This window comes from Oncorhynchus nerka, linkage group LG10 (genome assembly GCF_034236695.1).
Source record: "Oncorhynchus nerka isolate Pitt River linkage group LG10, Oner_Uvic_2.0, whole genome shotgun sequence".
NCBI lineage: Eukaryota > Metazoa > Chordata > Actinopteri > Salmoniformes > Salmonidae > Oncorhynchus > Oncorhynchus nerka.
In genome coordinates, this window is record NC_088405.1 from 17,684,912 (window position 1) to 17,706,311 (window position 21,400).

Below are 21,400 nucleotides of genomic sequence, written 5' to 3' on the forward strand. Positions count from 1 at the left end.
CCCAGAATCCTTTAAGGTTATCATCATCATGTCAGATCATACAGAGGGCAATAAAACACTAAATGTTTTTGATTTCCCCAAGATCACACAGTAGGCAAAATGCCTCCTGTTCAGGGGCTTTAACTCTACCCATGGATCTGAGCACAAACTGAGCTTTGGCTTTTTGTTAGGTTCAGACTTACATATGGTTCAGGGGTGTATTTCTCGTTGAGTGTACGTTCTAAGTTTAAGTTGAAACTCAAAATCAACTGCCCATTTTTCCACAAAGGCTTGTCCTTGATTTGGTTAACACCACCTGGTAATTTGTTCCTGTATATACTGCAAATCAGTTTCACAAAACATAGATACTCACAACTCTCCGTGGTCTACAAAATGGTTAAGGTCCCAGTAAAACTTTTTTTTGTGATTCTGTGTTCTGGCAAATGTATCAGTCTGTTCCATGTCACCTTTTTGCCAAACCACACATTCCCAACCCAACCCATATCTCCACAGATGGCCAGGTTTGGAGTCAGTTTGTGAAGACCAAGAAAGCAGCGGATTGCTCTGTTCTGAACATTGTTACAATTAGTATCTCACTATAGAGGTCCTGTCTGTCTACGAATGGTTTACCTTCAGACAGAAAAACAGAGGAGACTTGCCCTCTCCATTAGCCCCTGGTTAAATTCCCATGTAGAGAGTTTGCGTGTGTTCGCATGTGTGTGCACGAGGCAGACCGGGACAGCTCATAGACTACAGGCTGTGGAGGAGAAGGTGTGTGTCGGTCAGTGCAGGTGTTCATTGTTAGAAGTCTGTAAGAAGTTGACTCTGTGTCCCAAATGGTACTCTATTCCCTATATAGTGCACCATTTTGAACTAGGGCCCATTGCCAAGTAGTGCACTTTATATATTATATATATATTCGGGATGCAACTTGAGTCTGCATGGCAACAGCTGCCTGCCGAAGTCACACAGACCAGGTCAGGATGTCCGCCCCAACCCTGACACGGCCTTCACATGCACAGATACATGCACACACACAGCCCCATCCCTGACAGGGCCTTCACATGCACAGATACATGCACACACACAGCCCCATCCCTGACACGGCCTTCACATGCACAGATACATGCACACACACAGCCCCATCCCTGACACGGCCTTCACATGCACAGATACATGCACACACACAGCCCCATCCCTGACAGGGCCTTCACATGCACAGATACATGCACACACACAGCCCCATCCCTGACAGGGCCTTCACATGCACAGATACATGCACACACACAGCCCCAACCCTGACACGGCCTTCACATGCACAGATACATGCACACACAGCCCCATCCCTGACAGGGCCTTCACATGCACAGATACATGCACACACACAGCCCCATCCCTGACAGGGCCTTCATATGCACAGATACATGCACACACACAGCCCCAACCCTGACACGGCCTTCACATGCACAGATACATGCACACACACAGCCCCATCCCTGACAGGGCCTTCACATGCACAGATACATGCACACACACAGCCCCATCCCTGACAGGGCCTTCACATGCACAGATACATGCACACACACAGCCCCATCCCTGACACGGCCTTCACATGCACAGATACATGCACACACACAGCCCCATCCCTGACAGGGCCTTCACATGCACAGATACATGCACACACACAGCCCCATCCCTGACAGGGCCTTCACACACACAGATACATGCACACACACAGCCCCATCCCTGACAGGGCCTTCACATGCACAGATACACACACAGATACATGCACACACACAGCCCCATCCCTGACAGGGCCTTCACACACACAGATTGACACACACACAGCCCCATCCCTGACAGGGCCTTCACATGCACATATACATGCACACACACACAGCCCCATCCCTGACAGGGCCTTCACATGCACAGATACATGCACACACACACAGCCCCATCCCTGACAGGGCCTTCACATGCACAGATACATGCACACACACACAGCCCCATCCCTGACAGGGCCTTCACATGCACAGATACATGCACACACACAGCCCCATCCCTGACAGGGCCTTCACATGCACAGATACATGCACACACACAGCCCCATCCCTGACAGGGCCTTCACATGCACAGATACATGCACACACACAGCCCCATCACTGACAGGGCCTTCACATGCACAGATACATGCACACACACACAGCCCCATCCCTGACAGGGCCTTCACACACACAGATTGACACACACACAGATATGCTGAGAAAAAGAGCTATGGGGCTCCAACCTCAGTGGGCTAGACATTAAAGGGGAATAGGTATGAATGCTCACTCACATAGGAGCGCACACACACACTAACCCTCTCTCCATTCCACCCTTCCTCTCGCTCTCCCCCTCGCCGTACTTCCCCCCTCCATCTCTCTAGAGCACTTTATGAGCGGACTGCAGAGGCAGAGCTGGACCTGAGTTTTCAGAAGGATGACATTCTGTATGTGGATGATACTCTACCAATGGGTAGCTTCGGCAGCTGGATGGTCTGGCAGCTGGATGAGAACGCACAGCGGATCCAGAGAGGACAGATCCCCAGCAAATACATGTAAGACACACACACACACACTACTAAGTTATTAGCTGATACCAGTTAGTCTCTCCTTATCATTTGGGTAACTTCCGTGTGTCATGATGAGTCTTGTGTGTGTGTGCAGGATGGACCAGGAGTTGTACCGACACAGTATGACAGAGCTGAAGGAAGACAAGGACAGTAAGAGTCTGTCTGCTGCCGCCAGGAGATCCTTCTTCAGGAGGAAGCACAAACACAAACGCAGCGGCTCTAAAGACGGCAAGGAACTGGTGGCCCAGGACGCCATTAGCACAGACTCCATACCATTTCTAGAGGGTGAGGACACACACACCTTTACATGGACAGAGTATGAGGCTTCGTGTGTAACGCCACCCCACTGACTGATTGTGTGTGTGTGTCTCCCCCTCAGACTGTGTGAGCCTGGCGTACCAGCGGGTCCAGAAGGTAGTGTGTGTTTCCTCTAGGCCGGTCGTGATCCTCGGCCCTCTCTCAGACCCCGTCAAGGACATGCTGGTTAAAGAGTCCCCCGGGAAGTTCTGCAGATGTGTCCTGGGTGAGTAAAGTACAACAGTACCACAATATAATACTGGTTGAGTAGAGTACAACATATATATTACCACAATATAATACTAATAATACTGGTTGAGTTGAGATCAGCACTGTAATCAGATCCCTTAACTTTTTCCACATTTTGTTACATTACAACCTTAACCAATAATACTTTTTAGAATATGACGCTATAAGCTTGGCACACCTGTATTTGGGAAGTTTCCCCCATTCTTCTTTGTAGATCCTCCCAAGCTCTGTCAGGTTGGATGGGGAGCGTTACTGCACAGCTATTTTCAGGTCTCCCCAGAGATGTTCAATCGGGTTGAAGTACGGGCTCTGGCTGGGCCACTCAACGATATTCAGTGACTTGTCCCGAAGCCACTCCTGCTTTGTCTTGGCTGTGTGCTTCTGGTTGTTGTCCTGTTGGAAGGTGAACCTTTGCCCCAGTCTGAGGTCTTGAGCGCTCTGGAGGAGGTTTTCATCAAGGATCTCTCTGTACTTTTCTCCGTTCATCTTTCCCTCGATCCTGACTACTCTCCAAGTGGGCTGACTCCAAACTCCAAGTGGGCTGTCATGTGCCTTTTTACTGAGGTGTGGCTTCTGTCTGGCCACTCTACCATAAAGGTGTAATTGGTAGAGTGCTGCAGAGATGGTTGTCCTTCTGGAAGGTTCTCCTATTTCCACAGAGGAACTCTGGAGCTCTGCCAGAGTGACCATCTGGTTCTTGGTCACCTCCCTGACCAAGGCTCCTCTCCCTCGGTTGCTCAGTTTAGACGGGAGGCCAGCTCTAGTCTTGGTGGTTCCTAACTTCTTCCATTTAAGAATGACTCTGTTCTTGGAGACATTCAATGCTACAGAAATGTTTTGGTATCCTTCCCCAGATCTGTGGCTTGACACAATCTTGTCTCTGAGCTCTACGGACAATTCCTTCAACCTCATGGCTTGGTGTTTGCTCTGACATGTACTGTGAAGTGTGGGACTTTGTATAGACAGGTGTGTGCCTTTCCAAATCATATCTAATCAATTGAATTTACCACAAGTGAAATACAATCAAGTTGTAGAAACATCTCAAGGATGATCAGTGGAAACAGGATGCACCTGAACTCAATTTCGAGTCTCAATTCAAAGGGTCTGAATACTTATGTAAATAAGCTTTTTCAGTTTTTTTGAATTTGTAATACATTTGCAAACATTTCTAAACCAGTTTTTGCTTTGTCATTATGGGGTGTTGTGTGTAGATTAATGAGGCTGTAACGTAACAAAATGTGGAAAAAGTCAAGGTCTGAATACTTTCCGAATTCACTGTAGTGCACTACTTTTGACCACAGCCTTATGTGCCCTGTGGATTGGGTGTCATTTGGGACACATTGTCCTACATGCACTCCAAAAGAAAAGCATACATAACAATATATTATTAAATGATTGCCTATTGATGATTGCTTCTCATTTTATCGAACAGAATGGGGTTTAGACTTATAGAAATACAATCATTAAGTGTAGCCCTTCTTGTCATTTTCTATTTCTTTGGTTAGACTACTGGGTTGTATTCATTAGGATGAACAGTCTCTGACTTCTGTCTGTGTGTTTTCCTCAGAGGTGATGAAGGCATCCCAGCAGGCTATAGAGCGCGGAGTCAAAGACTGCCTCTTCATCGACTACAAACGCAGGAGTGGCCATTTTGATGTGACCACCGTGGCCTCCATCAAGGAGATCACAGAGAAGGTACAACATCAGGGCTGATCTAGCATCAGTATCACCTTTTAGATAATAGTGAAAAAGATTGTATGAACGGGGGGGACCTGATCCGAGATAAATACTTCTATATTGTCAGATTCTCGTCTCTTTTATCAAATTAAAGTGTTCCCATTAGTTATTTCAGAATAAAGTTAGATGTGGTCAATTAAATGCTTTTTTTAACGTCACCTCAAAAGCAGTCTTCAGGTTTTTAATTTCTCACAATTTACAACATTCTGTCTTAATAGACGTCGAGTCTCTTGCATTTGATCCTTTCTGAAAGCAGCAGCAGCATCATCATGTTGGTCCTTTCTGAAAGCAGCAGCAGCATCATGTTGGTCCTTTCTGAAAGCAGTAGGATCATGTTGGTCCTTTCTGAAAGCAGCAGCAGCATCATGTTGGTCCTTTCTGAAAGCAGTAGGATCATGTTGGTCCTTTCTGAAAGCAGCAGCAGCATCATGTTGGTCCTTTCTGAAAGCAGCAGCAGCATCATGTTGGTCCTTTCTGAAAGCAGTAGGATCATGTTGGTCCTTTCTGAAAGCAGCAGCAGCAGCATCATGTTGGTCCTTTCTGAAAGCAGCAGCAGTATTATGGTGGTCCTTTCTGAAAGCAGTAGGATCATGTTGGTCCTTTCTGAAAGCAGCAGCATCATGTTGGTCCTTTCTGAAAGCAGCAGCAGCATCATGTTGGTCCTTTCTGAAAGCAGCAGCATCATGTTGGTCCTTTCTGAAAGCAGCAGCAGTATTATGGTGGTCCTTTCTGAAAGCAGTAGGATCATGTTGGTCCTTTCTGAAAGCAGCAGCAGCAGCATCATGGTGGTCCTTTCTGAAAGCAGCAGCATCATGGTGGTCCTTTCTGAAAGCAGCAGCAGCATCATGTTGGTCCTTTCTGAAAGCAGCAGCAGCATCATGTTGGTCCTTTCTGAAAGCAGCAGCATCATGGTGGTCCTTTCTGAAAGCAGCAGCAGCAACATCATGGTGGTCCTTTCTGAAAGCAGCAGCAGCAACATCATGGTGGTCCTTTCTGAAAGCCGCTGCAGCAGTTTCATGGTGGTCCTTTCTGAAAGCAGCAGCATCATGGTGGTCCTTTCTGAAAGCAGCAGCATCATGGTGGTCCTTTCTGAAAGCAGCAGCATCATGGTGGTCCTTTCTGAAAGCAGCAGCATCATGGTGGTCCTTTCTGAAAGCAGCAGCATCATGGTGGTCCTTTCTGAAAGCAGCAGCATCATGGTGGTCCTTTCTGAAAGCAGCAGCAGCATCATGGTGGTCCTTTCTGAAAGCAGCAGCAGAAGTATCATGGTGGTCCTTTCTGAAAGCAGCAGCAGCATCATGGTGGTCCTTTCTGAAAGCAGCAGCAGAAGTATCATGGTGGTCCTTTCTGAAAGCAGCAGCAGAAGTATCATGGTGGTCCTTTCTGAAAGCAGCAGCAGCAACATCATGGTGGTCCTTTCTGAAAGCAGCAGCAGCAGCATCATGGTGGTCCTTTCTGAAAGCAGCAGCATCATGGTGGTCCTTTCTGAAAGCAGCAGCAGAAGTATCACGGTGGTCCTTTCTGAAAGCAGCAGCAGCAACATCACGGTGGTCCTTTCTGAAAGCAGCAGCAGCAGCATCACGGTGGTCCTTTCTGAAAGCAGCAGCAGCAGCATCACGGTGGTCCTTTCTGAAAGCAGCAGCAGCAGCATCACGGTGGTCCTTTCTGAAAGCAGCAGCAGCAGCATCACGGTGGTCCTTTCTGAAAGCAGCAGCAGCAGCATCACGGTGGTCCTTTCTGAAAGCAGCAGCAGCAACATCACGGTGGTCCTTTCTGAAAGCAGCAGCAGAAGTATCACGGTGGTCCTTTCTGAAAGCAGCAGCAGAAGTATCACGGTGGTCCTTTCTGAAAGCAGCAGCAGAAGTATCACGGTGGTCCTTTCTGAAAGCAGCAGCAGCATCATGGTGGTCCTTTCTGAAAGCAGCAGCAGAAGTATCACGGTGGTCCTTTCTGAAAGCAGCAGCAGAAGTATCACGGTGGTCCTTTCTGAAAGCAGCAGCAGAAGTATCACGGTGGTCCTTTCTGAAAGCAGCAGCAGCATCATGGTGGTCCTTTCTGAAAGCAGCAGCAGCAGCATCATGGTGGTCCTTTCTGAAAGCAGCAGCAGCATCATGGTGGTCCTTTCTGAAAGCAGCAGCAGCAGCATCATGGTGGTCCTTTCTGAAAGCAGCAGCAGCAGCATCATGGTGGTCCTTTCTAAAAGCAGCAGCAGCATCATGTTGCTTGTCATCCCAGTTGTTGTACCTAGAACACGACTGAACTGATATTTCCTCTTCTCCCCCTCTTAGGACTGTCACTGTCTGCTAGACATCGCGCCCCACGCCATTGAGAGGCTGCACAGCGTTCACATCTACCCTATCGTCATCTTCATCCGCTACAAAAACGCCAAGCAGATCAAGTAAGTAGCCAGCTACACCCACCCTCTTCACAGATTTTCAGTGTTCTAATAATTCTAGATCTTTTAAAATGTTATGTTCCATTTTACCAGTTCCCAGGTCTGAGATGAAATAATTCCATGGAGACGCGTCTTTAGTGTGTTTTGTCCATTTGTACTTTGTGTGTGTGCGATGGTGCCCCGGGTGAGTAACTAACTAATTGAAGAAATGAATGGGATGTGAAGGGATTCAGCAGGAACAGTATAATAAGAGCGGTATAACACCTAGCACAGTCAAATCCCCAGGCTCCTTCTTGACTACTACCACACGCACACTGACAAATCCCCTGGCTGTATCCAAATGTTATTTGATCACTTCTTCTCCTCCTTGAACAGTCGGTAATGAAAAGGTTGGATAGATTTCCTCTCTACCATGAGATACCCCCGGCAGACACATTGCTGTGCTGAATAGCTCTGTCTGACCTGTGTGTGGACATGAGTGTTGGAATGAGGGGTGTGTGTCAGTTTACATGAGGAAGATTTCACGCCAGACAACGTGCCTAGGAAGATGTTAACTTACCTGACATCCGTATGCATTCAGATCCAGCCTTCAAAACAACCGACGACAAAAACACTATTCCTTGTGTTTCGATTTGTAGCACATGCGACATTAATATTTTATTGGTCTTTACTTTCCTAAAACAGTAATTGTCCACCTCATGGTTCAACTGTCAGCGATTTGAGCACTAATTGCATCAGGGCATTTCATGCATAGATCAATAGGCTTAGGCATCCACTGTATTGTGTGTGTGCATATACAGTTGAAGTTGGAAGTTTACATACACTTAAGTTGGAGTCATTTAAAACTCGTTTTTTCAACCACTCCACAAATGTATTTTTAACAAACTATAGTTTTGGCAAGTCAGTTAGGATATCTACTTCATGCATAACACAAGTAATTTTTCCAGCAATTGTTTATAGACAGATAATTTAACTTATAATTCACTGTATCACAATTCCAGTGGGCCAGAAGTTTACATACACTAAGTTGACTGTGCCTTTAAACAGCTTGGAAAATTCCACAAAAATGATGTCATGGCTTTAGTAGCTTCTGATGGGCTAATTGACATCATTTGTGTCAATTGGAGGTGTACCTGGGGATGTATTTCAAGGCCTACCTTCAAACTCAGTGCCTCTTTGCTTGACATCATGGGAAAATCAAAAGAAATCAGCCAAGACCTCAGGGAAAAACATGTGTAGACCTCCACAAGTTTGGTTCATCCTTGGGAGCAATTTCCAAACACCTGAAGGTACCACATTCATCTGTACAAACAATAGTACGCAAGTATAAACACCATGGGACCACGCAGCCGTCATACCGCTCAGGAAGGAGACTCATTCTGTCTCCTAGAGATGAACGTACTTTGGTGCGAATGGTGCAAATCAATCCCAGAACAACAGCAAAGGACCTCATGAAGATGCTGGAGTAAACGGGTGCAAAAATATCTATATCCACAGTAAAATGAGTCTTATATTGACATAACCTGAAAGGGTGCTCAGCAAGGAAGAAGCCACCGCTCCAAAACCACCATAAAAAAAGCCAGACCACTGTTTGCAACTGTACATGGGGACAAAGATCGTACTTTTTTGAGAAATGTCTTCTGGTCTGATGAAACAAAAATAGAACTGTTTGACCATAATGACCGCCGTTATGATTGGAGGAAAAAGGGGGAGGCTTGCAAGCCGAAGAACACCATCCCAACGGTGAAGCACGGGGTTGGCAGCATCATGTTGTGGTGGTGCTTTGCTGAAGGAGGGACTGGTGCACTTCACAAAATAGATGGCATCATGAGGGAGAAAAATTATGTGGATATATTGAAGCAACATCTCAAGACATCAGTGAGGAAGTTAAAGCTTGGTCGCAAATGGGTCTTCCAAATGGACACTGACCCCAAGCATACTTCTGAAGTTGTGGCAACATGGCTTAAGGACAACACAGTCAAGGTATTGGAGTGGCCATCACAAAGCCCTGACCTCAATCCCATAGAAAATGAGGAATGGGCCAAAATTCACCCAATTTATTGTGGAAGGCTACCTGAAACGTTTGACCTAAGCGAAACAATTTAAAGGCAAATCTACCTAACACTCAATTAGTATATGTAAACTTCTGACCCACTGGGAATGTGATGAAAGAAGTAAAAGATTAAATAAATAATTCTCTCTACTATTATTCTGACATTTCACATTCTTAAAATAAAGTGGTAATCCTAACTGACCTAAAACAGGGAATTCTGAAACTGAGTTTAAATGTATTTGGCTACGGTTTATGCAAACTTCTGACTTCAACTGTAAATGTGTGTGCGTGCGTATATTGATTTTACTGAGTTACAGATCATATGAGAAAATCAGTCAATTTAAATAAATTCATTAGGCCCTAATCTATAGATTTCACATGACTGGAAATATAGATATGCATCTCTTGGTCACAGATACCTTTTTAAAAAATGGGCCTCACAGTGGGCCAAATTGCCTTCGATAAAATGCAATTGTGTTCATTGTCCATAGTTTATGCCTGCCCATACCATAACCCCACCGCCACCATGGGGCTCTCTGTTTACAACGTTGACATCAGCAAACCTCTCACCCAGACACCGCCATACACATGGCGGTGATGCTGGTTGGACGTAGTGCCAAATTCTCTAAATGATGTTGGATGCGGCTTATTGTAGAGAATTTAACATTCAATTCTCTGGCGACAGCTCTGGTGGACATTCATGCATGCCAATTGCACGCTCCTTCAAAACTTGAGACATCTGTGGTGTTGTGACAACTGCACATTTTAGTGGGTTTTTATTGTCCTCAGCACAAGGTGCAGCTGTGTAATGATAATGCTGTTTAATCAGCTTCTTGATACACCACACCTGTCAGGTGGTTGAATTATCACTTTACGTTGGGTTTACATGTTGGGTTTATATTATTAAGTGTATGTATGTGTTTACAAATAAAGTATTTAAGAAGAAAGAAGAGAAGGTTAGTCCTGGCCCCAGAGAGATAGAGATAAGCCGGCCGCATGCAATAACAACGACACGCATTTCTTAGTCAGATTGTTACTGCGTCTGCTATATAGATATTGACGTACAGAAGGAGGTTAATTCAAACATTTTCTCTCCAAATATTTAGTATAAAGATAAGCATTATATTGTTAGATTATAGGAGTAAGTCTGGTAGGCCTGAAACACTTCCTCACCTCAAGTTCAACTGTTGGAGTTAGTAGGAGCGCCATCCTGTACTGCCTTCATATCATGCCTTTATATCATAGGCCTGCAGTATAATAGGCTAATAGCCACACAACTTTTAAAAAAGTTTCTCAACTTAATTAGGGTAATTCAAAAGTAAGTCAAGCCATTGTTTATAGGGTAAATAAGAGCAGGCTATTAATGTTGCGGCAAACACAGCTTTACAGTTGGAACTTAATTTGGCCAAAGAAAATGGCTGAACAGAATTAACATTTACATTTACATTTAAGTCATTTAGCAGACGCTCTTATCCAGAGCGACTTACAAATTGGTGCATTCACCTTATGACCTCCAGTGGAACAGTAGTGCATCTAAATCTTTTCAGGGGGAGGGGGGGTGAGAGGGATTACTTTATCCTATCCTAGGTATTCCTTAAAGAGGTGGGGTTTCAGGTGTCTCCGGAAGGTGGTGATTGACTCCGCTGTCCTGGCGTCGTGAGGGAGTTTGTTCCACCATTGGGGGGCCAGAGCAGCGAACAGTTTTGACTGGGCTGAGCGGGAACTGTACTTCCTCAGTGGTAGGGAGGCGAGCAGGCCAGAGGTGGATGAACGCAGTGCCCTTGTTTGGGTGTTAAATTAAACAGAACACTTGCGAACTGGTTTAAACCTTCACAATACTCTTTATCCTCTAACTTGTGTTTTACTTCAATGAAAAAGGCTGCATCTTCACAATCAACAGTAGCCTATTCAGAGTTTAGGCTATGATAGACTCTCCTGGACAATTTGGCCCGCTACAATTTTGTTGGCTTTTCATACATTTCCGGCTAACGGAAACCCTGGTGTGTGTGTGTTTTGCAGGAGTGTTAACTCGGAGTGTTGCCCCCACACACACACACCCTTGTGTAATCCCAAACAGCTGGAGATGCTCTTCCACTTTTTTCCCCCCTCCAAACTATTTATGTAATGTCATTTGGTGTAGCCACATTTTCTGTGTGGTAATATCACTGAGTCCTACTGTTAGCAAGCAGCTGGCCTGTGTTAGCCAGAATGTGTTGTCATACTCTAAACCAAGGATCTCCAACCCTGTTCCTGGAGAGCTACTGTCCTGTAGGTTTTCACTCCAACCCTAATCTATCACACCTGATTCTAATAATTAGCTGGTTAATATGCTGAATCGGGTTAGTTACAACTGGAGTGGTAGTGAAAAGCTACAGGAGAGGGTAGCTCTCCAGGAACAGGGTTAGAGCCCTGCTATAATTTGACTTATTTTTTTCTTACAATTTATGAGAGAAGATGATTCTGTGTTAGTAGAGGATTCATTCTTGAATTGCGGTGGCATTTGCATCCATTTTTGCCACCATTTTAAAACACTTTCCTCTACTACATATTTTTATGCATTGTTTAAAGATCTTAGGGCACCAAATTGGTTTGTCCCAGGACTGATGAGTAGAGTTGTAGTGACATGGGGATTTAGATGTATCTATTATTTAGAATTCTACAATGTCAACAAAAGTATTTCATATATTTTACTCAGACAAACCTCTTTTCCCAGAAGTTGGCAGTCTTAGGCCCTAAAAATTGTCAGACTCCAGCCACCCTAGTCAAAGACTGTTCTCTATGCTACCACATGGTAAGCGGTACCAGAGCGCCAAGTCTAGGTCCAAGAGGCTTCTAAATAGCTTCCAACACCAAGCCATAAGACTCCTGAGCAGCTAATCAAATGGCTACCCGGACTATTTGCATAGTCACTTTACCTCTACCTACATGTACATATTATTTTAGTAAATACTTTAACTTATTTTTCTTAAAACGGCATTGTTGGTTAAGGGCTTGTAAGTAAGCATTTCACTGTAAAGGGCTACACCTGTTGTGTTCGGCACATATGACAAATACAATTAGATTTCTACTGTGTGATGACACGAACAAGTGAAGGATTTAGGTCCACTCAAGTTATGGTATTAAGACTAAACAGGATGTGCTCTTAGGCCTACAGCTCAATGGTGGTTATACAAGGCTGCTATACTAAGCCTACTAATGATATTGATAATGACTTATTATAATGATGGTCATAATAGTAATAATAACAATAGGGAGATCAAAAAAAGGGTTATAGGCAATATTATGATGAATGAATTTTTCTGACAATTTGATAGTGTTAACAACACAATAAATGCAGTTCTAACAAAAAGTATATAGTCTTTATTACAGCAAAGATTTAAAAAAGCTGAATTTGTGAAATTGTTTTTCTAACACGTTGTGGTTGCATGAAGCTTGGTGATCACGGAATCAGTAGGCTGTTAAACAATCACAGGCAACAGAAGCAGGATCTGTCTTATTTTTATAGATATCTGTGGATGATTGATAAAGCCGGGCACAAATGACTGCCTCGCCTGGTTCACCAACTACTTCTCAGATAGATAGAGTTCAGTGTGTCAAATCGGAGGGCCTGTTGTCCGGACCTCTGGCAGTCTCTAAAATGCAAGTAAAACTAAATGCATGCTCTTCAACCGATCTCTGCCCGCACCCCCTCGCCCGTCTAGCATCACTACTCTGGACGGTTCTGACTAAGAATATGTGGACAACTACAAATACCTAGGTGTCTGGTTAGACTGTAAACTCTCCTTCCAGACTCATTTTAAGCATCTCCAATCCAAAATTAAAGAATTGGCATCCTATTTCGCAAAACAAAGCATCCTTCACTCATCCTGCCAAACATACCCTCGTAAAACTGACTATCCTACCGATCCTCAACTTCGGCGATGTCATTTACAAAATAGCCTCTATATTGGTTTGTCTGTGTTAATACTCTGCGCTGGTTTTCTCTCCTCAGGGAACAGAAGGATCCAGTGTATCTGCGAGACAAGGTCTCTCAAAAACATTCCAAGGAGCAGTTTGAGGTTGCACAGAAGATAGAGCAGGAGTATAGCACATTCTTTACAGGTTGGTATTCGACTCATGTTGCACTGTCTCTGTTTCTCTTTGGCTGTGTGTGGGGGTAGGTGGATGAGTGTGTGCATACGTGTATGTGGCTTCGTGTGTCATTTTCTAACTTCGTTAACCCTGCTCTTCCTGTATCTTTCCAGGTATTGTCCAGGGCGGCTCTCTGCCCTACATTTGCACTCAGATCATAACTATAGTTGACCAGGAACAGAGTAAGGTCCTGTGGACTCCCCTTGGCTGCCCCTAGAGGGTGGAGGCCACCACTGCACCCTTCTCCCCTAGAGGGTGGAGGCCACCACTGCACCCTGTTGCACTGCGCCTCTCCACTCACAACAAACACTAGAAAACCTTCCACACTATACCAATAGGTACACTACAGTAAGCTACTACACATGTAAGCTAGATATTTGAGTTCTTGTTTTTAGGGTGTTGTTGATTTGTACCTTTTTAACCAGAGCCTTTTCTTCTCTGTGTAATCTGTAGCAGGTTGGTAGAAGTGACAGGGTGTTACACTTCATTTGGTCTTCTCTAAGGGTTTTAAGGTGGTGTTTCTGTAAAGCTGCATTGTAAGCAGTCTTTTACAGTTAAGACATGAGTGTGTATTGTTGTTAAATAATCTGCTGGAATGTGTTAGACCCCCCTGACCCAGAATCAGCCCTTAAATCAAACCTGTGTATCAAATGACATCACCCTGTTTTACACACCCCATTCAATGACTGACAACTAATAATGTGGAATAATAATAACTGTGTGTGCGTATGAATCGTGTGTACGAGAGAGAGAGTAATATTATTGATGAATTGTAATGACTTTGTTGGTTGGATTGAAACATGGTCTTTGATATTGGTATGAAGTTGACGCCATAGAAACGTTACCTGTAGAACAGACAAACCTCTCCAAGCGATATGTCTTATCGGTCTTCTGTCAAAAATGTTTTATCCAAAAGGCGATTTTGAAAGGGTCAAATCAAACAATATTTTACAGCTTTCAATCATACCAAACTTCGGTGTGCATCACGTGTGTAACTGTGTCAAATTCAATTGTGTGTCTATAGCAAAGCAAAAGCCATGAAAATCACACATGGCAGTAGCGAATGGTGTCTGGTCTACTCGTTGCGTTTCTATGGTTACTGCACGTGAGTGGACAGTTTACGGGCTTATCGGAAGTGCCTTCCGTCGGAGACAGGCCCCCATTCCTTACCCTTTCCGATCTGATGGAACAGAATAAGTTGAAGCAATATGGCGATAGGACCTGCCCATTGGAAGGCTAGCTGGAGCCATCACCATGCTGTTCACACCCATCTGTTACCTTCAGATCTGCAAACACCATGAAGTTAACACTAGGGTTGCAAAATTCCCTGTAGTTCCAGAAATCCCAGTTGGAGGATTCCTGGAATCGGGAGGTGAATAAACAGGAAATCCGTAAACCAAGGATTTTATTGAAAGTTCACAGAATTTTTCAACCCAAGTTAACACTAGGTCTGCAAACAAACACTATAGGTCTGCAAACAAACACTATAGAGCAGGGCTTCCCAAACTCAGTCCTGGGGTCCACCCAGAGCTTGTTTTGGAATGAGACCGTACAGAGCGTATGACAATGGCAAGGTTGTGAGGGTAGGCCAGACGGTGACCACCTCAGAATACACTCCAGGGCTAGACAGACCACTGTGTCTCCATCACATATCTATCTGTCACATATTTAAAGACAATATAGAGAAAATATATATATGTTTGGGTGAGTGTACATGCCTCACAGGGGCCTATGGACTGTAACAGTATGCAGATGAATTATTCTATAGTACATGTATTTCAACTAGTTCTCAGGCCTGTGGAAGTTCAGTAGTCATGTCTTAGCAGGTATTTGCATGTTTTACTGTTTTTGTCTTTGGTTGTCACCTTTTTTAAATGTACTCACAAACCAGAATGACACCATGGAGCAAATATATATATATATTTTTTCTTATTCCTTAATAAAACCATTTAAATGTTAGTGATATTTTTTTTCCATTGTTATTTAATGTATTTTTGTATTTTTATCTAAGAGGCATAAACACATTCTCCTGCATCCTAATGTGCCAAAATCCAGTACGTCAGTTTGATCTTTTTTATTTCTGTTTTGCACTTGTTATTCTGTGGACCTTAACAAATGGTTCCTAGGTTTCCCAGTAGACATTATAAATAAATAGGTACTATATCATTTTTACTAACTAATTCACATTTTAAATGTATCACATTAGTTCCATACATTTCATTGATGGCCTTTTTATTCTTTAATCATCTTGATTAGAAAACAGACAGACAGAATGCTCCTCCATATTTGCATTCTTGCTGAAAAAGGGACTTAATGCACAGTTTTTCAAAGGAAAATCAGATCTGAAGTTTGACTATTGGGCTGTATGATAGGCATATTAAGTACAATTGTAATGTACATTTTTTTGTAGTAGGTAGAGATGGTTTACAATGAGGGATGCCATGTGAAATGGTTGTATTTCTAAGAATGACAAGCTGCCAGGTACTGTTCTGCGGTTTTATTTTCTTTGAAAAATGTGATATGTATCAAATGTTAAGACATGAACATTAGAATAAAAGTCATTTTCTCTATCGCAATGACATGGTTTTGTGTCAGACTCATTACTGGGGACTTACACTTGGCGAGAATATCAGCGACCTAGCTACATTCATTTTCAATGGAAGAAGATGCGAGGAGACACAGCGACTTAGCGGTTGGCGACCAGCGAGCTAGCTACCAGTGTTCAAGGTTCCAAAGGTTTATGCAAATTTCAGCAACGTGACTGCACAACAGCCAATTGATAGAGTGCAGCTCTTGCAAGAACGCTTTGACATTGGTTGTTAGCCAAACTGCCATTTTGCTGCATGCTGTTAAGGATACACCCACCTGTGGAGATCTCCACGTCTTGATCGCTGATTATCTCTGCAAGTGGGAGTCATCAGTTATTTGTGTCTCGCTATCTCTCCCTGTTCTTGAATGAGTTAGTTGGCAACCTTGTTTCATTCAGTACTAGGAAATATTAAACGTAGACCACTTAATATTGTTCAATCATCCCTTTGGAAATAGAATACAGTAGTTATTGTTCATTTTGCATTGAAAAGGCACCCAACCAGACACCACGCACAGTTACTTAAAGGGCAGCATCTGATGGTCTGGCAGCTGGATGAGAACGCACAGTGGATCAATAGAGGACAGATCCCCAGCAAATACATGCAAGATACACAGCACAGAGGTTTATTTTGATTTTTATATAAAGCAGGAAAATGTAGTGTTTTGCATTCTGAAATATGATGCCCCTAAAATCTGCCACCCTTCAGAGATGCACTATAATAAAAAATATATAATTTAGCTGAACGCAGCAGAGTAAACGACATGGCAGATAAAACCAACATCCATCAATTTTTCTGTGCAGAGAATGAGAAGGCAGCTGTATCTCTCTGGATCATTGTAGAGAGATACGGCTTCTCAGAAATGACAAAGCTTGCCACACATTCCTCTGCATTCAAACCGACATCCCTAACCAAGATGTAATAGTAAAGCAACAATAAACCAGGTTTTCCACTCTTGGCTGACATCACAGAGACAGGACTTTTACCTGTTCAGTCCTCTGACTCCTCTCCCATCAGTGTACAGGATGGGAAGAAAGACTGAATGTTAGAGAAAGGGTCATGTTCTTTTACTGAATGACTTTGTTCTGGCCAACGGTCTTGCCAACTGTGTCATCAAATGGTCCTACACTGATCATTATAATGGATTTAACAATGAAAATGGCTAAATGTCCCCCCCAAAATTGTATTTGCATGATTATATTCCATTTGGGGAAATTATTCAATTACAATATTCTCATTACTGATAAACTACAGTATCTTCACTGTAATTAAATCCAAGCAACTTAGACACAACATTTCTATACAGTCCAGTACCAGAAATGCACTTTGTGCTGTGTGATTCCCCATTACATCAAGTTAGGCAGCCTCTAGCTACACGAGATCTGATTGGTGGATTGGGCTTCCAATGCTTAAGGTCACTTTCTCAAAGCTGTAACTAAGGTCACATGGTCTTATTCCCATGATGTTCAAGGAGATAACTGGCCTCCAGCTCCCTGGCCTACTCATTGGGGTGAGAGATCGTCCCATGACCCACCATACCCTCTCCCGTTTGCCAGGCCCTTGGACCAACCCTCAAGTACCGTTATCTTGCTCCCATTTCTCCCCAAAGTGTGCACTCTTTCACTCCCTATCAAAGATTTGAAAAAATATATATTATTCACAATTATGTACGCAATCAGATAGGCTGATGTATTAGCTGGAGGAAGTTTCCCACCATATTCCATAGAATAGGAACACTGTTTTTGTTGTCATGGAAAGCTTGGCACCCAAATGGAGACCAGTTTGTCTAATACGTGTACAGAATACATATTATGAACTGTGTCATTCTTCCTCAGAGCTCAACCCTCCCCTAGCCAAGCATCACACCTCCTCCTCAACTCTCAACCCTGTATTAGTAAAGCCTCATCTTCCTTCCTCTATGGGATGGCACACTATTCTGTGTGAAATCCTGCATAAAGTATTCCTGCATATTTATTGGGAAAATAAACAAATGCATATAGCAGACAAGCTTGTGGAACCATGTCTCAACCCTGCATTAGTCAAGCATCACCTACAGTGGGGCAAAAAAACCTGTAACTTCTGTCTGTGAGAGCCAGAAATCTTGCTTGTTTGTAGGTGACCAAATACTTATTTTCCACCATAATTTGCAAAAATTCATTAAAAATCCTACAATGTGATTTTCTGGATTTGTTTTTCATTTTGTCTGTCATAGTTGAAGTGTATGATGAAAATGACAGGCCTATCTCATCTTTTTAAGTTGGAGAACTTGCACAATTGGTGGCTGACTAAATACTTTTTTGCCCCACTGTAGGTGATGCTTGACTAATGCAGGGTTGAGACATGGTTCCATAAGCTTGTCTGCTATATGCATTTGTTTATTTCTTTAAGAGGCTCCTCTGTCCTCCATTCGTTACCTGTATTAATGGCACCTGTTTGAACTTGTTATCAGTATAAAAGACACCTGTCCACAACCTCAAACAGTCACACTCCAAACTCCACTATGGCCAAGACCAAAGAGCTGTCAAAGGACACCAGAAACAAAATTGTAGATCTGCACCAGGCTGGGAAGACTGAATCTGCAATAGGTAAGCAGCTTGGTTTGAAGAAATCAACTGTGGGAGCAAGTATTAGGAAATGGAAGACATACAAGACAACTGATAATCTCCCTCGATCTGGGGCTCCACGCAAGATCTCACCCCGTGGGGTAAAAATGATCACAAGAACGGTGAGCAAAAATCCCAGAACCACACGGGGGGACCTAGTGAATGACCTGCAGAGAGCTGGGACCAAAGTAACAAAGCCTACCATCAGTAACACACTACGCCGCCAGGGACTCAAATGGACCAAAATACCAGCAACAGTGTGTGAAAACCTTGTGAAGATTTACAGAAAACGTTTGACCTCTGTCATTGCCAACAAAGGGTATATAACAAAGTATTGAGATAAACGTTTGTTATTGACCAAATACTTATTTTCCACCATAATTTGCAAATAAATTCAAAATAAAATTACAGGCCTCTCTCATCTTTTTAAGTGGGAGAACTTGCACAATTGGTGGCTGACTAAATACTTTTTTGCCCCCCTGTATGTAAAAATCCACGTAAAAAGACAATTACCACTAAATAAGTAATTCACAACTGTGTCCTCTACATACAGTGCATTCGGAAAGTATTCAGTCCCCTTGACTTTTTCCACATTTTGTTAACAGTCTTATTCTGAAATGTATAAATAAAAACAAATCTTCACACAGTACCCCATAAAAACAAATCTTCACACAGTACCCCATAAAAACAAATCTTCACACAGTACCCCATAAAAACAAATCTTCACACAGTACCCCATAAAAACAAATCTTCACACAGTACCCCATTAAAAACAAATCTTCACACAGTACCCCATAAAAACAAATCTTCACACAGTACCCCATAAAAACAAATCTTCACACAGTACCCCATAAAAACAAATCTTCACACAGTACCCCATAAAAACAAATCTTCACACAGTACCCCATAAAAACAAATCTTCACACAGTACCCCATAAAAACAAATCTTCACACAGTACCCCATAAAAACAAATCTTCACACAGTACCCCATAAAAACAAATCTTCACACAGTACCCCATAAAAACAAATCTTCACACAGTACCCCATAAAAACAAATCTTCACACAGTACCCCATAAAAACAAATCTTCACACAGTACCCCATAAAAACAAATCTTCACACAGTACCCCATAAAAACAAATCTTCACACAGTACCCCATAAAAACAAATCTTCACACAGTACCCCATAAAAACAAATCTTCACACAGTACCCCATAAAAACAAATCTTCACACAGTACCCCATAAAAACAAATCTTCACACAGTACCCCATAAAAACAAATCTTCACACAGTACCCCATAAAAACAAATCTTCACACAGTACCCCATAAAAACAAATCTTCACACAGTACCCCATAAAAACAAATCTTCACACAGTACCCCATAAAAACAAATCTTCACACAGTACCCCATAAAAACAAATCTTCACACAGTACCCCATAAAAACAAATCTTCACACAGTACCCCATAAAAACAAATCTTCACACAGTACCCCATAAAAACAAATCTTCACACAGTACCCCATAAAAACAGGTTTTGAAAGTTTATTAAATGTATTAAAAATAAAAACAGAAATACCTTATTTACAGAAGTATTCAGACCCTTTGCTAGTAGGAGACTCGAAATTGAGCTCAGGTGCATCCTGTTTCCATTGATCATGCTTGAGATGTTTGGAACCACCAATCTTGGTTTCATCAGACCAGAGAAACGTATTTCTCATGGCCTGAGAGTTTAGGTGCCTTTTATCAAACTCCAAGCGGGCTGTCATGTGCCTTTTACTGAGGAGTGGCTTCCATCTGGCCACTCTACATTTACATTTACATTTAAGTCATTTAGCAGACGCTCTCACTCTACCATAAAGGCCTGATTGATAGAGTGCTGCAGAGATAGTTGTCCTTCTGGAAGATTCTCCCATCTTCAGAGGAACTCTAGAGCTCTGTCAGTGACCATTTGGTTCTTGGTCACCTCCCTGACCAAGGCCTTTCTCCCCAGATTTCTCAGTTCGGCCGGGCGCCCAGCTCTAGGAAGAGTCTTGGTAGTTCCAAACTTCTTCCATTTATGAATGATGGAGGCCACTGTGTTTTTGTGGATCTTCAATGCTGCAGAAATGTTTTAGTATTCTTCCCCAGATCTGTGCCTCGACAAAATCCTGTCTCGGAGCTTTACGGACAATTCCTTCGACCTTATGGCTTGGTTTTTGCTCTGACATGCACTGTCAACTGTGGGACCTTATATAGACAGGTGTGAGCCTTTCCAAATCATCTCCAATCAATTGAATTTACCACAGGTGGACTCCAATCAAGTTGTAGAAATATCTCAAGGATGATCAATGGAAACAGGATCCACCTGAGCTCAATTTCGAGTCTCATAGCAAAGCGTCTGAATAATTATGTAAATAAGATATTTCTCTTTTTTATAAATTTGCAAACATTTCTAAAAACCATTTTTTTCTTTGCCATTATGGGGTTTTGTGTGTCGATTTCTGTCAAAAAAAAGATTTCTTCCATTGAGAATAAGGCTGCAATGTAACAAAATGTGGAAAAAGTCAAGGGGTCTGAATACTTTCCGAAACACATGCCGCATTCTACCAGTTGGGGAGTTTCCTAGTTCCAACTAGCACGTGAACGCAGCATAAAATCTGATTTTAAGAAGAGAAATGCTAGAAATAAGCAGGGTTTATGACTGTGGCTGTGGTAACTAGTGACGACCAGGCCATGGCAGCAGGGGCATTCAAGTAGGCAGGATTTAACACAAAGAC

General features: G+C 43.0%; 1 protein-coding gene across 1 annotated transcript in view; it reads left to right on the forward strand.

The window, feature by feature from the left end:
* The window catches only part of LOC115134966 (disks large homolog 5-like), a 102,301-nt gene extending 86,268 nt beyond the window's left edge, over positions 1–16,033 (forward strand). Inside the window, exons 28-34 of the mRNA XM_029669100.2 lie at positions 2,405–2,575; positions 2,685–2,875; positions 2,970–3,113; positions 4,704–4,831; positions 7,162–7,271; positions 13,313–13,422; positions 13,566–16,033. Coding sequence (XP_029524960.1) covers positions 2,405–2,575; positions 2,685–2,875; positions 2,970–3,113; positions 4,704–4,831; positions 7,162–7,271; positions 13,313–13,422; positions 13,566–13,669 — 958 coding nt within the window. The 3' untranslated portion in view covers positions 13,670–16,033. The remainder of the gene's footprint in view (positions 1–2,404; positions 2,576–2,684; positions 2,876–2,969; positions 3,114–4,703; positions 4,832–7,161; positions 7,272–13,312; positions 13,423–13,565) is intronic.
* The last annotated feature ends 5,367 nt before the right edge of the window (positions 16,034–21,400 follow it).